This window comes from Pleurodeles waltl, chromosome 3_1, assembly GCF_031143425.1.
Source record: "Pleurodeles waltl isolate 20211129_DDA chromosome 3_1, aPleWal1.hap1.20221129, whole genome shotgun sequence".
NCBI lineage: Eukaryota > Metazoa > Chordata > Amphibia > Caudata > Salamandridae > Pleurodeles > Pleurodeles waltl.
This window is the reverse complement of record NC_090440.1, coordinates 701,250,530-701,270,727: the sequence shown is the minus strand read 5'-3', so window position 1 is coordinate 701,270,727 and position 20,198 is coordinate 701,250,530. Positions and strand designations below refer to the sequence as shown.

The following is a 20,198-nucleotide window of genomic DNA, read 5'->3' as shown; positions in this document are numbered from 1 at the left end:
AGCTGTTGTGATTTGCTCAATGATTTTCTTCTATGTAAAATTTTAGAACCCTCTTTACATCGAGAGAATGTAGGGTTCTCTCAGCAGGAGTAGATGGATTTTGGAAGAAAGTCATTAAAGAGATGGACTGGTTTATGTGAAAGTCTGAAATGACTTTAGGTAGAAATTTAGGATGTGTTCTCATTACTACTTTTGAGGAATGAAAAACAGTATAAGGTTCTTGAGCGCAAAGGGCCTGGATCTCACTAACCCTGCGAGCTGAAGTGATTGCTACAAGAAAGGCAGTTTTCCAGGTAAGATGCTGGAGGGATGCCTTGTGTATGGGTTCAAAGGGGTGTAGCATCAGACGCGAAAGGACTATATTAAGCTCCCATGGAGGAGATGGACGTCTAATAGGAGGAAAAACCTTTTTTAAACCTTCTAGGAAATCTTTAATGATTGGAATCTTAAAGAAAGACGTTTGGGAAGGACTTTTCCTATATGCTGTTAGTGCTGCCAGGTGTACTCTGATTGATGACAACTGTAAGCCAGATTTCGCCAGGTGTAATAAATATGGAAGAATAGCTTCTTCTCCGCATTTCGTTGGGTCAAAGTTCTTGTCCGAACACCATATGAAGAACCTTTTCCATTTGAAGGCATAAGCTGTTCTTGTGGAAGAGGGTTTTGCCTCCCTTAGAATCTCCATGCCGTCCTGAGGAAGATTAAGGTGACCATACTGCACTAGCTCTGGAGCCATGCTGCCAAATTCAAAGACGAGAGGTTGGAATGTCTCACCTGGCCTCAAAACTTCGTGAGAAGGTCGGGCGGCAAGGTAATCTGATATGTCGATGGTGTGATCGGTGAAGAAGGTCTGGAAACCACCACTGGCGTGGCCACTCCGGGGCGATGAGAATCATCTTGGTATTGGAGTGGGACAGCTTGAGGAGGACTGTCGGTATCAGGGGAAGCGGTGGAAAGGCGTAAATAAATTTTTCTGACCAGTTTATCCACAGGGCATTCCCCAATGTTCCTGGATGGTAGTATCTGGAGGCGAAGTCTTGGTATTTTTTGTTTTCTGGGGTTGCGAATAGGTCTATAGAAGGGGTACCCCACATGGAAAAAATGGAGTGGACGTCGTCGTCGTGCAGAACCCACTCGTGGTTTTCGTCCATTGCTCGGCTGAGGGCATCCGCTTAGACATTCTGTATGCCCGGAAGGTGAGTTGCTACTATTGTTAAGTTCCTGGCTAGAAGCCAGTGCCAAATTGTTTGGGCCTCCGTAGACAGAGTCCTGGATCTGGTACCCCCTTGTTTGTTCAAGTAATACATGGTGGCCATGTTGTCTGTTTGGAGAAGCAGAGTTTTCGCAGTCAATGTGGGGAGGAAGGCCTTGAGCGCAAGATGGGCTGCACATAACTCTAGAAGATTGATGTGATATAGTCTTTCCCTCTGAGACCAAGAGCCTTGAATCTGAAGGTGATCCATATGCACTCCCAATCCGAGCAGCGATGCATCCGTGGCTATGGTCTGAGTGGGAGGCTGTTGGTGGAATGGCATCCCTTTCAGGAGATTGTTCGGAGACCACCACCACTTGAGGGATTGAATGGCATGGGGAGAAAGAAGGATGCTGTTCTCCCAATCGTCTACTAGTTGATTCCTTTGATTTTCTAGGCACTCCTGTAAAGGTCTCATATGGAGGCGAGCGTTGGGAGTGAGATAGATGCGAGACGCCATCGACCCCAGGAGAGAAGATATCGCTCTTGCAGTGGCCTGAGGGATTTTCGAGCAGCTGGCACTTCTGGAGGATTGATAAACGTCGTTCCTCCGAAGGAAAAACCTTTGCTTGAGTGGTATCAATGATGGCGCCCAAGTAGTGCAACCTCTGTACAGGTGATGTCGTGGACTTGGAGATTTTTACCTAAAGACCCAGTCTCTGGAGTAGTTGGTAGGTCCAATTGAAGTGCTGTTGGACCTCTAGGTATGTGGATGCTTTTATGAGCCAATCGTCTAGATAGGGATAGACGAAGATCCGATGCTTCCTTAAATGGGCTGCCACCACCGCCATGCATTTGGAAAACGTCCTCAGTGCTGACTTGAGGCCGAAGGGTAGCACTGTATATTGGTAATGGCTTTTTCGGACGAGAAATCTTAAGAACTTCCGATGCTTTTTGACCACGGGAATGTGGAAGTAAGCGTCGCGGAGATCTATTGAACAGAGCCAATCGCCTTGATGAAGTTGGGGCTAAGGATAGCATTCTGAACTTTTCTCTGCGAATCCATTTGTTGGCTATTCTTAGCTCGAGAATGGGTCGAAACTCGTGCTTGTCTTTCTTTGGTACCAGGAAGTACCTCGAGTAGATTCCCTTTCCTTGCTGGTTCATAGGAACAGGTTCTATGGCCTTCTTTTGTAATAGGGTTCTTACTTCTACTTTGAGAGCGTCGAGATGGTATTTCACCGGTTTGGGTGGAACAGAAGGCAGAGGGTTTATGAACCTGAGACAATAGCCATTCTGTACAATATTCAAAACCCAGGCGTCTGATGTTATGCGTTGGCACTCTTCCAGATGATGCGAAATACTTCCCCCTACCGGAGTGGGTAACGGAGGAGGGGGAAGTGAGGATTCAGGGTTTAGACGCCGATATTTGACCTGTTTGGGCGGTTTGTGGCGTGGAGCGACCCCTTGTTTGTTTTCGCTGGGTCGAAAAAGGTCTCTGGTGTTGCTGGTGCTGGGATCTCAGAGGCATCCACTGCGGTGTTTGAAGCCTTTGAGCGAAGAATCTATGGTGGTAGGGACGGAATGTTTTCCATTGTTCTCTTGGCTTCTCGATGCCCACTGCCTACAGAGTGTCTAATTCTGTCTTCATCCTAGACATCTCGTCATCAGCATGAGACCCAAACAAAGTGGAACCTGAAAAAGGAAGGTTTTGTATCCTCTGTTGCGCCTCTGGCTTGAGTGAAGTAAGGCGTAGCCAGGAATGTCTTCTTAAGGATATGCCATGAGAATAACTATGTGCAGATAACACGGAGGAGACTGCAGCCGCACTTATCACTTGGTTGGAGAACATGGCGCCTTCATTTACAATCTCCAAGAAATCCTCCTTTTTGTCTTTAGGAAGGTAAATCGGCAAATTGTAGCACAGAATCCCAAAGGGCGTGATCATACCTGCCCAACAGGGGAGTGGCACTAGCCGCTTTCATGGTGATGGCTGAGGTTGAGCAAACTTTGTGGCCTGCGGCATACATTTTTCTACTCTCCTTGTCTGGTGGAGAAGAAGACGACGGAGATGTTGAATGCAACTTTTTAGCAGCCACGATTACCACCGAATCGGGCACTGGATCCGCTCTCAGAAATAAAGGGTCCTGCTCCAGAGGACGGTATTTCTTTAGGAGTCTGGAAGGAGCAGTCTTGGTTGTGGACGGCGTAAGGAAAATGTCCTTTGCCGGTTCAAGTAACCCTGAGACCAGCGGTAGTAATGGTCTAGCGGAATATCACTGGTGTAATGTCTCAAATATGACAGAGGTTGTTGGAGTGGGTACAGCCAGAGGGATGTTCAGCTTGGTAGCACCACGAATTAGTACCTCTTGAAAAGTGTTCACATCATCTATGGGAGAAACTCTCGGAGACGGGGAGTCCGATAACGGAGAGTAATCTCTTGTGGATGAAGAGGAGCATCTATGGTGGGAACGAGGAGACCTGTGATCAGAGTCATGCCGATGACGGTGTCTAGACGCAGAGGAGCGTCTCGAAGAATGACAAGATTGTCTCGTGGATTCTGCAGGAGTCACTGGGGCGGCCTCTGAAAGAGGTACCGGCGGAGGAGCTGTAGGTGCTAGAGGTGTAGGTGGTAGAGGAGATGGCTGAGGAAAAGGCCTAGGCGAAGGTGGCAAGATAATCAGAGAAGCCGAGGATTCCGATCCTTGGTCTCTTTGAATGCCTTCTAGACGCCGACAAGCTTCTCGACGTCAAAGTACGACACCGACGAGTACCTCTCGACGTTGACTCCTCACCGTTGAGAACCCTTCAACGGCGATCTGCCTCGACGTCGGTGGGATTATGGCGATCGTCTCAGACAGCGAGTACTGTCTATCGACGTCGATCTTCCCCTTCGCGTCGACTGTGACCTGGACCTTCGACGGCGAATGTCTACGCCGTCTCGATGATAACGCTCTTGACGGCGAGCGATGCCTCTTCCTCGACGGCGAGCTGGTTCTCGACGGCGAGCATGTCGGTGCCGTTCCTTGTCTCGACGCCGATGCTCTCGACATCGTCGGGGACCTGTGACGTTTTTGAGCAGATCTGGAGGCTGCTCTAGAGGACAAAGTGAGAGCCCTAGTAGAAGGCTGACCTTCTCCTCGCTCTGTGGTGGATTGTCCTCTCCGTCTACTGTCCTCCTTGGCTTGAAGACGGATTTTCTCCCTGTCACGAATGGTGTGCCTGGAGAAGGTTTTACAAATGTCACAAGCATCAGGTTTATGAGATGAAGGCAGGCAAATAATACAGACTTGATGTGGGTCTGTTTTAGTCTTTCCTGCCACAGCTAGGGCACTTATCAAAAAGAGAAGGCATGCTGGTGGAAAAAAGCCTCAAATTTGTCAGAATTTGACAAAAAAAAAAAAAAAAAAAGACAGAAAACATTCACTCTGGTTGAAAAACGTTGAATGAAAATGAAATCCAAAGAATTCTAGTCAAAAAACCTATAAATAGGTGGAGCTCAATGCTTCAGGGTCCTGTCAGAAGGAGCCCGAAAAAAGAACGGAGGCAAATGCCTTTTGCTATGCATGATGGGATACAGGAAGACTTTCTCTTCTTAAAGGCACAGCTCTATTTACATTCTGTATAATGGCAGCTTATGGGCTACACTGCCCTGCATTGTTCCATCCTTATTTTGAAGTTGTAAAAAGGTTTGTGAAAGATGTTTTCTACTTCATCTCTAGAATAAACATGTTTTTGAAATGTATATCTATACTACAGTATCCTTTTTTCAACCAAAAGAATGAACAATTTGGCCTTTGTAGCCGTTCCTCTAGGCTGCACATTGACGTTCTTAAGTGACTCTGCAGGCCTTCCTCAAGAAAGGCAAACATCTACACTTAAGAACACACTTCAGAACAGTGCTCCGGGGTCCCCGCAGGCGTGTGGAACTATTCAGTGCTTATGACTATACATGGAAATCCCCTACGAGAGAATGGTTACTTACCGGAAGGAGTCGTTTTGTAGCTTGAAGAAATTTCTGTTGTCACATGCTGTACATTATACCACAGACTAGTGGATGGGTCCGTAAAAATATCTGAGGTTTCTTTCTCATTTTTTCGTGAGCATAGTCGATCATTTGGGTTTAAACCCGACGCAGTTGCCATCTTCAGATATTTTTCTTCAGGGTGCCATTGTTCTCTTGTCTTGAGTTTGTATATACACCTCTACTGGTGGAGGTGGGTGGGTTGCATGCGAATCCAGAAAATTCTTCAAGCTACAAAACTACTACCAGTAAATAACCATTTCTTTTTGCAGCATGAATATTTTCTGGATTCACATGCTGTGCACGGATTACAGAGCGTTTTTCTTTCACGTGGGTTAGTTGGGTTCTTTGGAGTGTGTACTTGCAAACAAATGTTTCAGTACTCTTTGTCCCACTTCTGCCTCTCTGATGTTCCGAATGTCAACACACAGTGTTGTGTGAAGGTATGCATGAATGGCCATTTAACAGCTGCACAAATGTCCTCTAACACTACGCTGCATAAGGCAGCAAGTGTTGCTCCTTTTTTCCTTGTTGAAGCCGCCTTTGGCTCATCTACGAGGGTTACTCCCTCCTTGTTTGACAATATTGTATTGTTTGTACTGCCCACCTTTCAATTGTTCCTTTGGTAACAGAGTCCTTTCCTTGCATGTGTGTATGATATAAACAACTGTTCTCCTTTCCGGATGTCCTCTGTTCTCTCCAAATAGCACACAATTGCTCTTCTTCCATTTAAAGAGTGCAATGCTTTCTGCACTTGCCTTTTAGGTAAGACTGGCAGATGGACTGCTGGATTATCATGGAATTTTGATACTACCTTTGGAACTAATCTTGGGTTTGTGTTTATGACCACCTCGTCTTTGTTTATCCACAGGTGTGGCTCTTTAGTGGTGAGTGTTTGTATCCTCCTCAATGTGATGGCAATGATAAAGGCAGTTTTGAGGGTAAGAAGCCTCAGCTGTGCATTCTGCATAAGTCCAAAAGGTGAAGTCATCAGCTGGGTGAGCACCACACTGAACTTCCAAGAAGGAATTGGCACTCTCCCTAGTGGTGCTACTTTCTTCAACCCCTTTTAGGAAGCGTTTCACCACTGATGTGGAGAAACTTCTACTCTGAGTGCCTCTTGTGCTTGCTACAATGGCTGCCAAGAGGACTTTGAGATATAGGGAAATTGTGTGTTTAGTAGGGTTACCAGGTATTCAATTACCCGGCATCTTGCGTCCTGTCTGTTTTTCCCCAGGCCTGCTACACCATACCTGGAATCTCTTCCATTCGCTGTTTAACATTTTCTTATCGTTGGTCGCCTTGCTTCCTTTAGAATCTCCAATGCCCTACTTGGCAACTTGAGGTACTCAAAATCTATGTTCTTGGGAGCCATGCTGCCAGGTTGAGAGTGTTTGGTTCCAGGTACCACACATGTCCCTTCCTGTATCGTTAAGAGGTTGTGGTGTGCTGGGAGTGGGATTATTGACCTTATAATATTTTTATGAGATCTGAAAACCATGTCTGCAGAGCCCATTGAGTGGCTATTAGGGTCATGTTGGCCTGTTCCTATCTACATTTCTTAAATTATCGTTGGTGCCACTGGAATCAGTGAAAAGGCATAAGCAAATTTCCCTAACCAATATGAAGACATGTCATTCCCCAGCAACTCTGGGTGCTGGAACTTGGATGCAATGTTTTCACATTCTGGATTCTTGAGTACTGCAAAGAGGTTTACTTGTGACGTCCCCCAGATCTTGAACATGTGTCTTGACATTTCTTGTTTGAGCTCCTACCTGTGTGATGTATGCCTTCCTGCTTAGCCTGTCCTCTGCTGTGTTTTCTTTTCCTAATAGGTGCACTGCTACATACCTTGTGTGCAATTGCACATCTTCATATATCCTGAGCAAAGGCAGACAGTGGGTAGGATCTGGTCCCACCTTGTTTGTTGTAATAGTGTAGCCGTTGTGTTGTACATTTGAATTAAGACTGTCCTCTCCATCACATGTTTCTGGAAGGCCTTTAGTGCCAAAAAATTGTTTTAATCTCCAGCATATTCGTATTGCACAACTTCTTTGGGGCTCCAGATATCCCTGACGTTCAGCTTGCCCATGTGAGCTCCCCATCCCATGTGGGATGCATCTGTTGTGATGGTCGAGGAGGACGTTGGTGGCTTGAACAGTTTCCCCACTGTTGGTGTTCTGCGGTTCCACCATCTCTTTCTAAACCTGGTCTTTAACAACGACTAGATCGGCTCAACTCCTGGTTGATTGTGACTATTGCTGTTGGACCCACTCTTGTATTGGGCTCACGTAGTCTTGCATGGGGCACTAGGGAAATGCAGAAAGCCTTTATACCCATCATTTCCCCCATCGCAAACCTGAGAAATTGTCTGTGACTTGTTTACTGGCATGTGCACGAAGGCATACATGAGGTCTATGGTTGCCAGGCTCCTCCCTCTTCCATCTTGAATGTTTGCCTTTTTATGAAACTGTTTAATGACCACAGGGCCTGTATTGGTAGTAATGTCTTGAATGGCTCAGTACTAGGAAGTAATCTGAGTAAATCCCTAGGAGTCTTTGTGCATGGTGAACAAATTCCAACGTTTGTTTGCTTAACAACTCTTCCACTTCCTGTTGTTGTTCGTCTATCTTTATATTCTGTAGCTTTGGTTGTGTTGGAGGTGACCTTGTTAACCACACAAATTGTATTTTATCATATTTAGTATCCACTTGTCAGAGGTAATTCCCTACCATTCTTATAAGAATCTTCTGATTCTGATTCTTCCTCCTACTGGTGGTTTGTGTAGGCGGGTTCCTTAGTCACTTGGTGGTGCGGTTCCCCCTCTCGGGGTTCCGCCTCTTCCTTGGCTGCAAACGTCTGGCTGGAACTTGAGTGGTACTGTAATTATGGGGCAGTGGTGGGTTCACTTCGCTGGCTGCTGAAGCCTGAAAGGGATGTGTCTGATAGTAGGGTTCCTTTTGCTGATGTTGCGCTCTTTCTGGGCCATGCCTCCTCCAAAGGTTTCCTCTGTACTATTGGGGCCCCCATAGCCTTGGCGGTCTTGTTGCTCTTTTTTAATGCACTGAAGCGCTTTGTCTAAGGCTTTTCCAAATAGACTGTCTCCTGTGAAAGGCATATTGATGATAGCTGACTGGACCAGTTGCTTAAATCTTGAGATTCTCAGCCATGTGTGTCTGCACAATGTGGTTGCTGTGCAGAGCTGTCTACCAGCTGTGTCAGCCACATGCAAGGCAGATCAGGCATGTGCTGGCAATCGTCTTGCCCTTCTGCAGCACTGTTTGCTCTTTTTTAAAATTAGTCTGGGAGATGTTCCATTAGCTCCTCCATTTCGTCCCACTGTTTATGAGCATACCTATTTAGATAGGTGTGCGAGTTGGCTATCCGCCACTGTGTTGCTGCTGACCTTTCCATCTTTATCTCCACCACATCAATTCTCTTGCTCTCCTCATCAAAGGAAGTGGTCCTGTAGATGTGGGTGTACTGGCACTTTACAGTGCAGTAGCCATGAAGAAGAGGTTTGCTTGCAAATTTCTCCTGATGTAAGGTTAATCTATTCAAGAGAAATAGTACTTCTTCTCTATCCTTGGGCTTACTGCCTTAGCTGCAGCTGGTCCTCTCTGCACTGATCTAACAGGCTTGGGAGCATTGGCAGAAACTGGTTTCTCTTTTGCTCTGGTAACAATGTCTCTAGGAGGAAACATGCTTTAGATTGTTCTTCCAGTTGCACTCTGTGGGTTCTGCTGCCCTCTACTATGGCTTTGTATGCTGTGATGGTTTTGATGGCTAAAACTTCACCCCTTACTTTTGGCAGACAACTGCAGTTTCTCCTATGTGCAAAAAGGATTCTTGTTCTTCTTTCTGAAGGTCGAGGCCTCACGCTTATCCTTCCATACGTACCTGTGGTAGCACTTGGGGCAGATCTGCTCCATGCCCTTTTCGCATTTTCCGACCACATGGTCTTGCAATGTCGGTCTACTCACCTGGGTGATTGTCAGTAGTTTTCAGTGTTCAATGCACTCTTCTTGCTATCGGTCGTCACAAATCCTCTTCCCTCAATGGTGATTTTTGGTGGAAAAAAATGATTACTTCTTGCAATTTCTTCAGCCTTGATTCTGAAGCTCTCAATTAGGCCTACACACTCAACGGCGGAAAAAAGAATCTGAACATGGCGACTGCATCAAGAGATTTCAAGGGCATAAAGGCACACAAGGAGCGATTTAAATCTAAATGGTGAACAACACCCACAAAAAAAACAAAAAAAGACTTCAAAGACTTTTCCAGATTCAACCACTAGATGGCAGAATAATGCACAGTATGTGAACCCTGTGCCTGATCTCTCCAGCCCGGCAACAGAGTGCGGGGCTGGAGAGAGCACAATGCGCATGTGTGTTTGGACAGTCTGAGACGACTGGACAAACACATGCACACTGAGGTGAGTGCTCTGTGCACTCCCCTCCATGGCTGTCAGCCCCAATGCCCTGCCCCTTTTCTACAAAGCGATAATAAACTTAGTTTATTCTTGTTTTGTTGTAAAAGGTGTGGTGGGTGGAGTGAGAGAGAGTGAGAGAGAGTGAGAGAGAGTGAGAGAGAGACAGACAGACAGAGAGAGAGAGACAGACAGAGAGAGAGAGAGAGAAAGAGAGAGAGAGAGAGAATGAGAATGAGACACTCCTCCACCATAGTGGAGGAGCTGCTACTGGTATAACCTACTGTCACCCAAGTCCGTTTTTTTGGGTACTTGTTGCACTCACACATTTAGATAAGGTTAGCCATCTTCTTAAGGAAATATTCTGAACAGAAACAACAGTCTCTGATTTGTGTTCTGCTTCAGGGTCATGGTTAACACCTCCTTCAGCAACTTCATGTGCTTTTGGTTTCCCTCCTTTCACAATGAGGGCTGTCTTGTAACAAAATTGAGAGAATGCAAAAACTGAATTATTAACAAAACCTACTTGTCTGAAGTAATGTCCTTCACAATTTACAATGATGCCTCCCCACAGGGTGACAAAAGAAGGGAGAGACAGGATATATTTATTTAGCTCCTATTATTCTGGCCATGAATGCTGCAATGAAGGAGGTGGTCCGAGGTTAAACCATCATGCAAGTAATCTGTCTACAGAAAGGATACAAGACTATCCTTGTCCTGCAAAGAATGGACTGTGCCAGGAGGCCTGAAAATGATACCTCATCTATCAAATCAAGCTATACTAATGTTTGACTGAATTGCTTCATTTATGTGCATTGTGAGAGGCTGTCTATCAAAGGGCAAGTCAAAAACCTTATCCTGCACTTCTGACCAGAAATATTTACTTTAGAGCCACCCTCAATACCAAGAGACAGAACCGGTTACTACATTTGCTGATGCATGGACAAGTAAAATATTGTTAGTGGAGTCCTTTTTAGCTTCCTTAAAGTTGTAACTGTGTCTGCCAACTACTGTCTTGGCAACTGCAGCATTGAAAGACACAGCCTTTTATTACAATGGTGTATCCGACAGACTCTAGTTCAGGAGGGACTAGAGGTCTGGTTGTAATGTTATTTGTATGTGAATTTACTTTTTCAGTTTAATTTTTTAAAGTGTTATTGTGTGCTTTGTGGAGCACTGAGTTTCTAACTCAAGTTCAGACAGAATACCCAGAGGGACAAGTGCTTAAGGGCTGTACTATGTGGTCAGTTTGGGTTTGAAAGCAAGGGACCACTAGACAGCAGTAAGATACTCCAATTTTCATAACAGGAGCCCATTAACCACAGACTGACCTGCCACCAACTTATTAAATCATATCTCACATTTACACATGAACAGAAATCGAGTAGCATTGTTACTGCTCTCTGCCTTAGGAGAAACCAGAATTACTACTACCCATCTCGTTCGACGTCCCTTACTGTCGCGTCCCAACCTGCTACAGCCTACTGCTGGTCACTACTGCTACATGTACCAGCAGCAGGGCCAATCCAAGGCATGACATGCTGTATGTTACCTATTCATATGTAGGAGCAGAAGAGGACTATTCTTAATTTCTGTGGACTTGTTTCAAGATTAAGACTCTGTTAACTATGAATAAAGTATGCCTTTAGCCACAGTCTCAAAGAACACATGAGGATGAACTGCTGAAGCCCAAGTGGAGGAAAAGCAAAACATCTTAAAAACCGAAAGCACTTACTCCCCCTTACACAAGGAGTCAGACTACTACCGAGAGCACTCGCATCCCTGGTCTTGGACTGCCACCAGCATTCCATAACCCATCAAAGTAGCAAGTACACACTACTCACAGACTAGGCACTTTACAGGCAGCCCTTTTACATCAGTGTAGCAGTCTCAGATGCCCAACAGCACTTTCACAGACTTTCCTAAATTTTAATCAGACACCCCTCACTGACTACCTCTCCCCTTCATGAATTATCAACAAAGCTATTATGACTAGCTGATAACTGAAAGTGGGACTTCATAGATTAGCGAGCTTGTGTGTTGGTGGTAGACTGGATAAGTGAGTGGGTGAATAAAAATTAGTCAATGGGTGGATGCATAGTCTGTAGTGGTATAGTGTATTTAAACAGCGCTTACGCCCCCTGCCAAGATGTTGAAGCACTTTGGACGTGAGTAGCACTCTGCTCCAGGACCCAAGGTTAGAGGTTAACAGTTAGAAGATTAGTAAAAGATTCCATCCCCCCCTTTGTGGATTAGTTGTATTAGGTTTGTGCTTGACTTTTTAGTTTAGTAGAGTTCAGAGTAGGGAATGAATGATGAGAAAAGATTTGAAGGAGGAAGTAGTAAGTTGTTTTTGTAAGTGGTGCTGGTTGGTGCATGTTAGCTGGGTGACATGGCTAAAAAAGGGGAGGAGAGGACTGAAACAGATGTTTGGAGGTTCACAGTAGTCAGAATAGGTAGGGATAAGTCAAGAGAGATGAGGGATGGGGCAAAGGTTGAAAGTAGGCTTTTTTAAATAACTTATTCATACATAAATGCACAGGACACCTGGTAGGGTTTTGCTGGCTGGAGAAAACTCCTCTATATAAATACCCATGTGTGCATAGAATCAGCAATATTTACATGGTATGATGGGCACATTTATCTTGTAATGAAGTATGCAAATTTTCTCATGACATTTCTTAAAGTTTTAGTAGCAGGCATAAACTCCTCTATATATGCACCTATATTTTCACAGAAGCAGGAATGATGACATTGTCAGATATACACATGCATGTGTCTGCTTATAACAGGAAGCAAAGTTCAACTGCATGTATAACAACAACTTCATTTCTATATTGTAAAAAGTATAGTTTGTCATGTCAAAGTATAATTTTGCGGACACTGTTGTCTTGTGGGTACAGCTGTCATGTGGGGAAGAGCCAGCTCGTGACTAGAATTTAGAAGTTAAGATGGTTATCAGTGGCTCGTTTGTGGTTAGTGACTGATAATGAGGCTGCCTGAACAGAGAAAGATCTTCCACCCATGTTTTCTTTTGTACTTAGGAATATTGAGACGGGAGCCATTCTTGAGTGAAGGTTCCTTTGTTGTATTTATTTGTTGATTTTTTGTCTGATAAAGAGTGTCGTTTTGCCATGAATTGCTTTTTGTGTGCTACAAAGCAGCTTGAAGGTGGATCTTCTGGCAACTGGTAATCTGTGTAGTGCCCTCAAGGCAGGGGAGATGCGTGCTAGTGGCTTTATATGTAGGAGGAGTCTAGCAGCAGCGTTTAGATTTTTCTGTAATCTTCTCATAGCTGACAAAGGTGACCCGTGATATGGACCAGTGGCGTAATCCAGTATTGATAGGATAAGACATGGTACCTTGAACCTTGTGCAGGAATTCTTGGTATGGGAAGATGTGTTGCAGTGTTTTCACAGTGGGGGAAGCCTGATTTGGCTAGATTATCTACTTGTGCATTCATGTACAGCTTGGCGTATATAATCATTTTGAGGTGTCTTACCTCCTTGGATATTGTTATAGATGGTCCAAGATCACCAGACTGGATGCAGGAAGGGTCATAGGTTTGCCAGTCGCCACAGGTGAGTATTTAGGTTTTGAAAGCATTCAATTTTAGGTGGTTCCATGTCACCCACTGGTCAACAGCCTGAAGGAAACTGAAGGTTTTCAATCTTCCAATGTTCTTCAGGTTTTCCCATTTCAGACGTAACTTTGTGTCATCAGCGTAGTTACAGTTGGTTAAGTCAAAACCACTGATCAGAGCTGGCAATGTTTCAATACAGATGTTGAAAAGCATGGGTGAGAAGACTGAGCATGAGGGTCTCCTGCTTTAATAATGTATGGTTTAGAAGAGAATGGAGAAACATATATAATATCTGTTTTAAGTGCAGGTACAATGTGATCTAAGCAAGAACTGTCTCCACTATTCTGGCTCTCTCATACTCAACCAATCCCAAAAATGGCAGTTCCACACACTGCACCTTGGCCCCTCATTTGAATCCTATCTCTGAAATAAGTTTGTCACATGAGTGCCACGAAAGACATTCATTAAGCCAACTCTGGATGAAACACTTGGCAGGGTACAACATGTGGCATCAGTAACAGCTAATAAAGTGTAATATAAAGTAACCACCGCAGAAGCAGTTAATACACTTAGTACTGTGCCGTCATGGAAGTTCCACTTCAAGGACCAGAGGTTCCTGGTTGTGCCAGTCCACTGTTCTCGGTCAAATGTCTGGCTCTTTCTTGGTGGATCCAAACCTCACCCCTGCTTTACCAACATCTCTGGGTGGTGGTCTTTCTGCTTACCCCTTCAGCTTTTGTATTCAGCTTGAGGGACTGTTTGTGATCTTGGGATCCCTGAAGGAGTTAAATCAGATTTGCAGTGAACGTATACAGTCTGAGCCTATATTGTTGAGTATTAGTCTGCCACAAGTCAAGACAATTTGATTGTATTAAAATAATGTACGTGATACAACTATGGGGTTTTCAGCCAGCCTCTTCATCCATTAGTCGTTTGTTGTGCTATTCATATTTTTCTTACTCCCACACTACAGCATAAGACTATGGGCCAGATCACTTCAACCACTGACTTACTTCAATGGGAGCAACAGCATTCTGCACTTTAACAAGGAACGCATGCCCACACAAAGAAGTTAACATATTGCTAGAGGCCACTGTGGAATTGCGTGCTCTTTGTGCTCAAAAGATATATTTTTGCTTTTAGGCATTTTTGTTAATTTTGGCGAGAGGTCCAGAAGCTCCCTAGCACTGAAGTTCTGGGAAAGAAAAATAGCAATGGTTTTGCCAATGTTCGTTTTTATACAAGAAGCTGTCTTGCACACTCCTTTATGTATTGTAATATGCCTCTTAAGAAGTCTGAAGAGTGAGGTGCAGTGTGTGCCGGCCTTAGCTGTAGTTATGACCAACTAAGACAGAACACGAAATAGCAACTGGGATTGAGAGAAACCAGGGTTTGGTTTGGATTGCGAGAGGTGCATTTTGGTTTAGAAACTGCATATCATATTAAAGTACTTTAATGAAAGTTAAGCAAGATGATGTCCTACTTCTGTACGTCGAACATATGAAAGGCAGTAGCAACTCAGTTAAGAAATTTAAAGGAACGAAACGAAAGATGGGATATCTCCTTCATGGAAAACATGGCTTATTGAAAAACAAAAAGGAAAAACAGTTCTTGGTAAAGGTGAGGGGGGGAAGGAACACTAGAGTGACTTGCGTCCAGCTGCAAATGCCTGTAGATCGGAATTCAACTAAAACGCAAGAGTATGGGCAAGAAGGAAATGGGAAAAGCATCCATCTCATCCACAAACTACTTCTAATAAAAAAAAGATGGAACCACAAAACATGAGCAAGGAGTCTTTAGTGGGGCCTGTGTACTCTGGGAGTCTGCAGAGGACCACGTAGACAGCACAATGTCTCTTTCAACTCCCACGGCTTGCTACACAACCGTCGTTCTCCAATGCACATTGAAAACATGATGGTCTGAGTGACCTGCAAAAAAACAACTGGGCTAATGCTCAAATATACACTGCGATATTAATTCTAAAATGTTCATGGATAAAGGAAGCTTGCACTGATAAGTGCAGTAACTACTGCGTGTGTCTGAGATGCCTATACCCGAGTGGTACGGGTGTGCCTGCATCTATGGTAGCTTTTACATTGCTGTCGCCTGAGTTGTACCTGTTGTGACTACATTTTAAAAAAAAGTTTCTAAAATGTCATAACACATGAATTTGTCAATGCCTGTTAACAGTGAGGGTCCAGGTTGGGTCTTTGGCCTTCATTGCATATGTTCCAAAAGACAGTTTTCACCCAGAGAGCAACATACTTTCCTGTCGGGATGGTCTGCGTGACACATGCAAAGAAGGCCCTTACCTGCAATGGAAAGCAGAGGAGGGACCCAATGACCTTCCCAAGAGAGCATGTTCTGTGGTAATTACCCACAATACATTATGTGCACCCTCACACCGATTAATGGTAACACTGATTTCTGAAAGCCAGCCGCAGTCCTAAGAAATAGAAAGGTACTCTTGCTTTCATCAGTGGCGTAACAACGGCCTCCGCAACCCCTCTAGTGGGGGTGAAGAATTGAAAGCTCCAGGCTCCCCCCCCCCCCCCCCCCCCCCCCTCGGCACAGTACACTGTGCACGGCTGCAGGCCCGACTGTGTTCAGGGGGAAGCCGCCCCGCCCCCCAGAGGTACTTTGCATGGGGGGCCCCTTAAGTTTTGTTACGCCACTGGCTCTCGTGCCACCCTGAGAACTCGTCAGTGCTGTAATACTGGCCCATCCGCCTTCTCTAAAGCTCAGCCTGTCTTCCAAACCTGGAACCATGCGCTTCCCATTCAGACTAAGATCTTCAACATCCAGCTCATCCTTCAGCTGTCTGTGCGGGTCTCGTGCGCCCCCATCTCACCTCTGGAAGGAGTTAATAGAGGCTGAGCTCCACAAGTCTGCCATCACCTTCCACGATCCACCCCTCGCTTCCTAGCAGCGCACGGCACGCACACGGTGGGTTCTCGCCCCCCCCACCCCCCTTCCCCGCTTTAAATACAGTGCCAGTGTATGGGATAGGTGCATCCAGTGTATACACGGGCCCCCCAGCTCTCACCTCTTGGTATCGGTTTTGTCCTCCTTCGCCCTGTCCTCTTCCTTTATATCTGGGGGAGAAACGGATGCGGTCACATAGAGAAGTTACAAAGCCTACAGTCTACAACCCGCTGGAGCTCCAAGGCCAGTTCCGCATGTGTAACAACACGATACATTCCCTTACCTCAGCCGAGCGAGATAGAGCGCACAAAACCACAATTATTCTCCTGTTCCAGTTTCACCTCCTTGCGTTCCAACACACATACCCACCTCCCCTCGCCCCCACCCTCCCTCCCCCTCAAATTCAAGTCTGGATTATAATTTTAGAAGCTTTGTCCTTGCCTGGTGTGAAAGTTTCCTTCTCACCACAGGATCCCCAACATGTATGTACTCTCCGGTGTATTATCGCCCCAACCCCTCCCATGCCAAAGTTCATCCCTTTCTCTAAACAGGTGTCCTAAGGTTCCTCCCTACCCATGTCCTCACCTCATCTCCAATCACCCATTTCCAACACACTCCTTTCCTCACTGCCTCCACCCGCAATGTGGTCCATTAAGCACTTAACCCCCCTCTAACTCCAGATTGTTCGCCGTTCTCCTTCATATCACGTCAACCTTCACTGCCGTTTTTCTACTCGTGTGTGCTTCGCGTGTAGGCCACCATCCTTCTGTAGAAGCCTCACCTGTTTCTCCTGCAGTGCCCTCCTCTATTATATACGTGACGAGTCTCCCCTCGCCAGCGTGCTCCACCTTCCTTGTTAGGACCTTTTGTCCACACCCAAGAGCCAAATTGTCTTTTTCCTCGCATCCTTTCCCCTTCTCCTGTCAACCCACGTTTCCGCTGGCCGTATCCCCTAGGCTTTCTTCGCCTGTCCTCGGTAACCATCCGCAAAAAATCCTGTTTTCCCCTCTAGCGACGTAAATAAATAATTCGCGTCACACTGCTTTTGCCTTCATTTAAATTCACATCCTTTGCAAACTCTTGCCGTCTGCTGGACTAAAGCCATCCCTACCAGACCCCATTGGGCGGTCCTGCGACATGGGTCCCTTGTAGTCACGATCGGACTTTTGGTGGGCGAAAAGTTTCCTACTTTTGCCCTACAAAGTTAGCCTTCAAAGCTTTTCTGCGCAACACAAGAATTTTCACACTGATCAAGCCTAGCCATGATGGGAAATTAATGTAGAATTTATCGGCAAGGTTAGCTTTTGCAATTTTCTATACACAAAAACAAACGAATACCACTGTTTTTGATGTGCGGGAGTCTTACAGGTTTTGCACTGGTGTCTGAACAGATTATATTACACAACACGCCACTCTTGTCATGTATCTAAACACACACCGTAATGTTAACAAAAATAACCAGGAAACAGCAACTTGCCATGCTACGCATCTCCAATAACTCCTAGGCAAAATGGAATCCATCGTGCCTGTTACCCCTCTATGCCCTCGGGCACGTTTGCCTTTTGGCCTGCGTCCATAAGGAAGCACTGGCGCAGAGGCAAAGAGATTCCCTCATCTGCATGCGGCCACGCCCCAATGCAAATGAGGGACCACCCTCTTATGATCACGTTGGCGCAACATGTGCGCCAGGGCTATCACTTGTACAGAATGGGCCGCGGGTGCGCCTGCTGATCTCTTTGTAATACCATTATGGCCCGGGGCGCACATTCCCGTTGCGCCCACTTTGTACAATAAGGCCCATGATTCGGGAAAGAACATTGGCAATGCAATAATCTGGTCAATGTGAAATTCTGAAATGCAGTTGAGGAGTTTTTTTTAGTTTTTTTTTTTTTAAAGAGGAGAGTACCCATAAAAAACCCATCAAACTAGTATTAGCCACCATAAATGTTACTTTCTGTAAAAGATTTCATATAGAACAGTTACGCATGGCTTTAAAAGGTGCATCCATATGGTGTAAAAACGTTTTTGATCTCCCAAGATGAAGCGAGCTGTCTTACTAAAGGAAAGCTCCTTTTCAATCCCAAAGTGTGAACCACTGGCTCTCTCAACAGTATGCAAGAAGGCGGAGTCAATAAAGTAGCACAGTGGGACGCACGCCCCTTTCTGCCTATGCCTACTGATTTGGTGGGTATACAGGAGGGTGGTGGTCACTGTAACACTACTCTGACCACAGAACAAGGCAAGGATCAGCCTTGGTGCAGGAGTGCCTATTTTGACAACTCGTTTAAGATCAGTTGTGAGGAGAGCAGCTTATGTTCTCATCGATTTTCAACATGGTGGCCAAGATGGCCCAGAGCCGGGCTGGCCGCTGAAGCACCAGGACAGGCAGCTGCTCCCAGAGATCCCAGAAGGCAGCGCGGGATCCTCCAGGATTGACTACTAGGGGTAGTGAGTGGAAATCCAGGGCTTAGTATGGCCCTGGCCAACTACTGTAGGTCCTGGGTTTCTGGACAATAGACTGGCGGTCTACACCCTGTGTTAACTATGTGCGCTGGACCCCACCAGGCTTGAAAGATGTTCGAAATGGAGCTTGCACCAACATAACCTAAATTGTCCTGCCATTGCAATATACCTGTAAACAACCGACCCTCCCCCCCCCCCAGGAACTGTTTGAAAGTTGCAGTGTCCATTTTTAAAATAGCTATTTGACAATAATTCAAAAACTGTATTGCTTACCTATTTCAAACAAAGTACTGTGTAAAGGGCCTCTCTGAACTCAGCTCACCAGATTCTGGCAACCTACAAGAAGGACTGCTAAGATGAAACCCCCAGCAGAGAAGGAAGACAACAACTGCTTTGGCCCCAGCCCTGCCGGCCTGTCTTCTGCTTCAAAGAACCTGCAAAAAGACTAGTGATGCGTCCAGCAGGCCCAGTGACCTCTGCCAACTCCATAGGACTGCCCTTCACCCAAAAGGACCAAGACATCCAGAGGACAGTAGCTCTAAGGAGACTCCCCTCGATCCAGATGAGTCTTGACCACTGTGCACCAGACGCCCACGGCCCATGTCCAGGTGGTCCACCTAGCAAGAGAGGGTCCCCAGGCGATTGCAACAAAGTGCCCACCCTGGGTTGACCTTTCCACCCCTCTACGTCGACGCCTGCATAGGGAATACCGAGGTCCCCCTTGACCGGGAAGCTCCGGACGAAGATATCCGACTCCTAAAGACACACTGCACCCACAACCCCCAGGCCTTGGAGAAACTGACCCACCGGTGCCTCATCGTTCAGCAGGCGGCACCTCCGCCCTGTCCGACCAGTGGTGTGCCCGAGAAACTCCTGTCGACCCCACCTGCAGCCCCTGAGTGACCCCCAGGGCCTCCTCATAGACCAGCATTGAAAACCCGATGTCCTGTTTTCACACTGCATCCGGCAGCTCCTGTGCCGCTGAGGGTGTGTTTGGTGCCTACTTGTGGCCCCTTCAGTGCTCTTCTAATCCCCCTTGTTCTGCCCTCCAAATCGCAGGTACTTACCTGTTGGCTGACTGGATTCAGAGTACCCCCCGTCTCCACAGGACCCCACATTAAATTTGCTCAACTTTGATCTCTGCACCTGACCGGCCCGTGTTGCTGGTGGTGGGTGTTTAGGATTAACTTGAACCCAAACCGGTGGACTTCCTAAAACCCGTAGACTGAGACTGTAAGTGTTGTAATTATCTTAAATCGTAGACTTGGGGGCACTTTAGGGGTTAGAGGGCAGTAGCCAATGGCTACTGTCCCAGAGGGTGGCTACACCCTCCTTGTGCCCACTTCTCTTTGGGGAGGAGAGCACAAACCTAATCCTATTGGTCCCTGTCCTCCAAACCAAGATGGAGGATTCTGCAGGGGGGAGTCACCTCAGCTCTGGACACCTTAGGGGTGGTCCTGGCTAGGGTGGTCACTCCTCCCTGTGTTCCCTAATATTCCAGCCGAACTTGCTGCCAAAAGTGGGGTTTTGTCCAGGGGGCGGGCACCTCCACTAGCTGTGCCCTAGGGCACTGTAACCTGAG

At 46.2% G+C, this 20,198-nt stretch overlaps 1 protein-coding gene across 2 annotated transcripts in view; it reads right to left on the bottom strand.

Moving 5' to 3' along the window:
• The window catches only part of HDAC1 (histone deacetylase 1), a 160,622-nt gene that overhangs the window by 4,117 nt on the left and 136,307 nt on the right, over window positions 1–20,198 (bottom strand). Inside the window, exon 13 of one of the 2 annotated variants that reach the window (XM_069223369.1) lies at window positions 16,275–16,323. The exons of the other annotated variant lie outside the window; for it this stretch is intronic. Within the exon in view, the coding sequence (XP_069079470.1) occupies window positions 16,275–16,323 (49 nt within the window). The remainder of the gene's footprint in view (window positions 1–16,274; window positions 16,324–20,198) is intronic. 2 annotated transcript variants of the gene reach the window in all.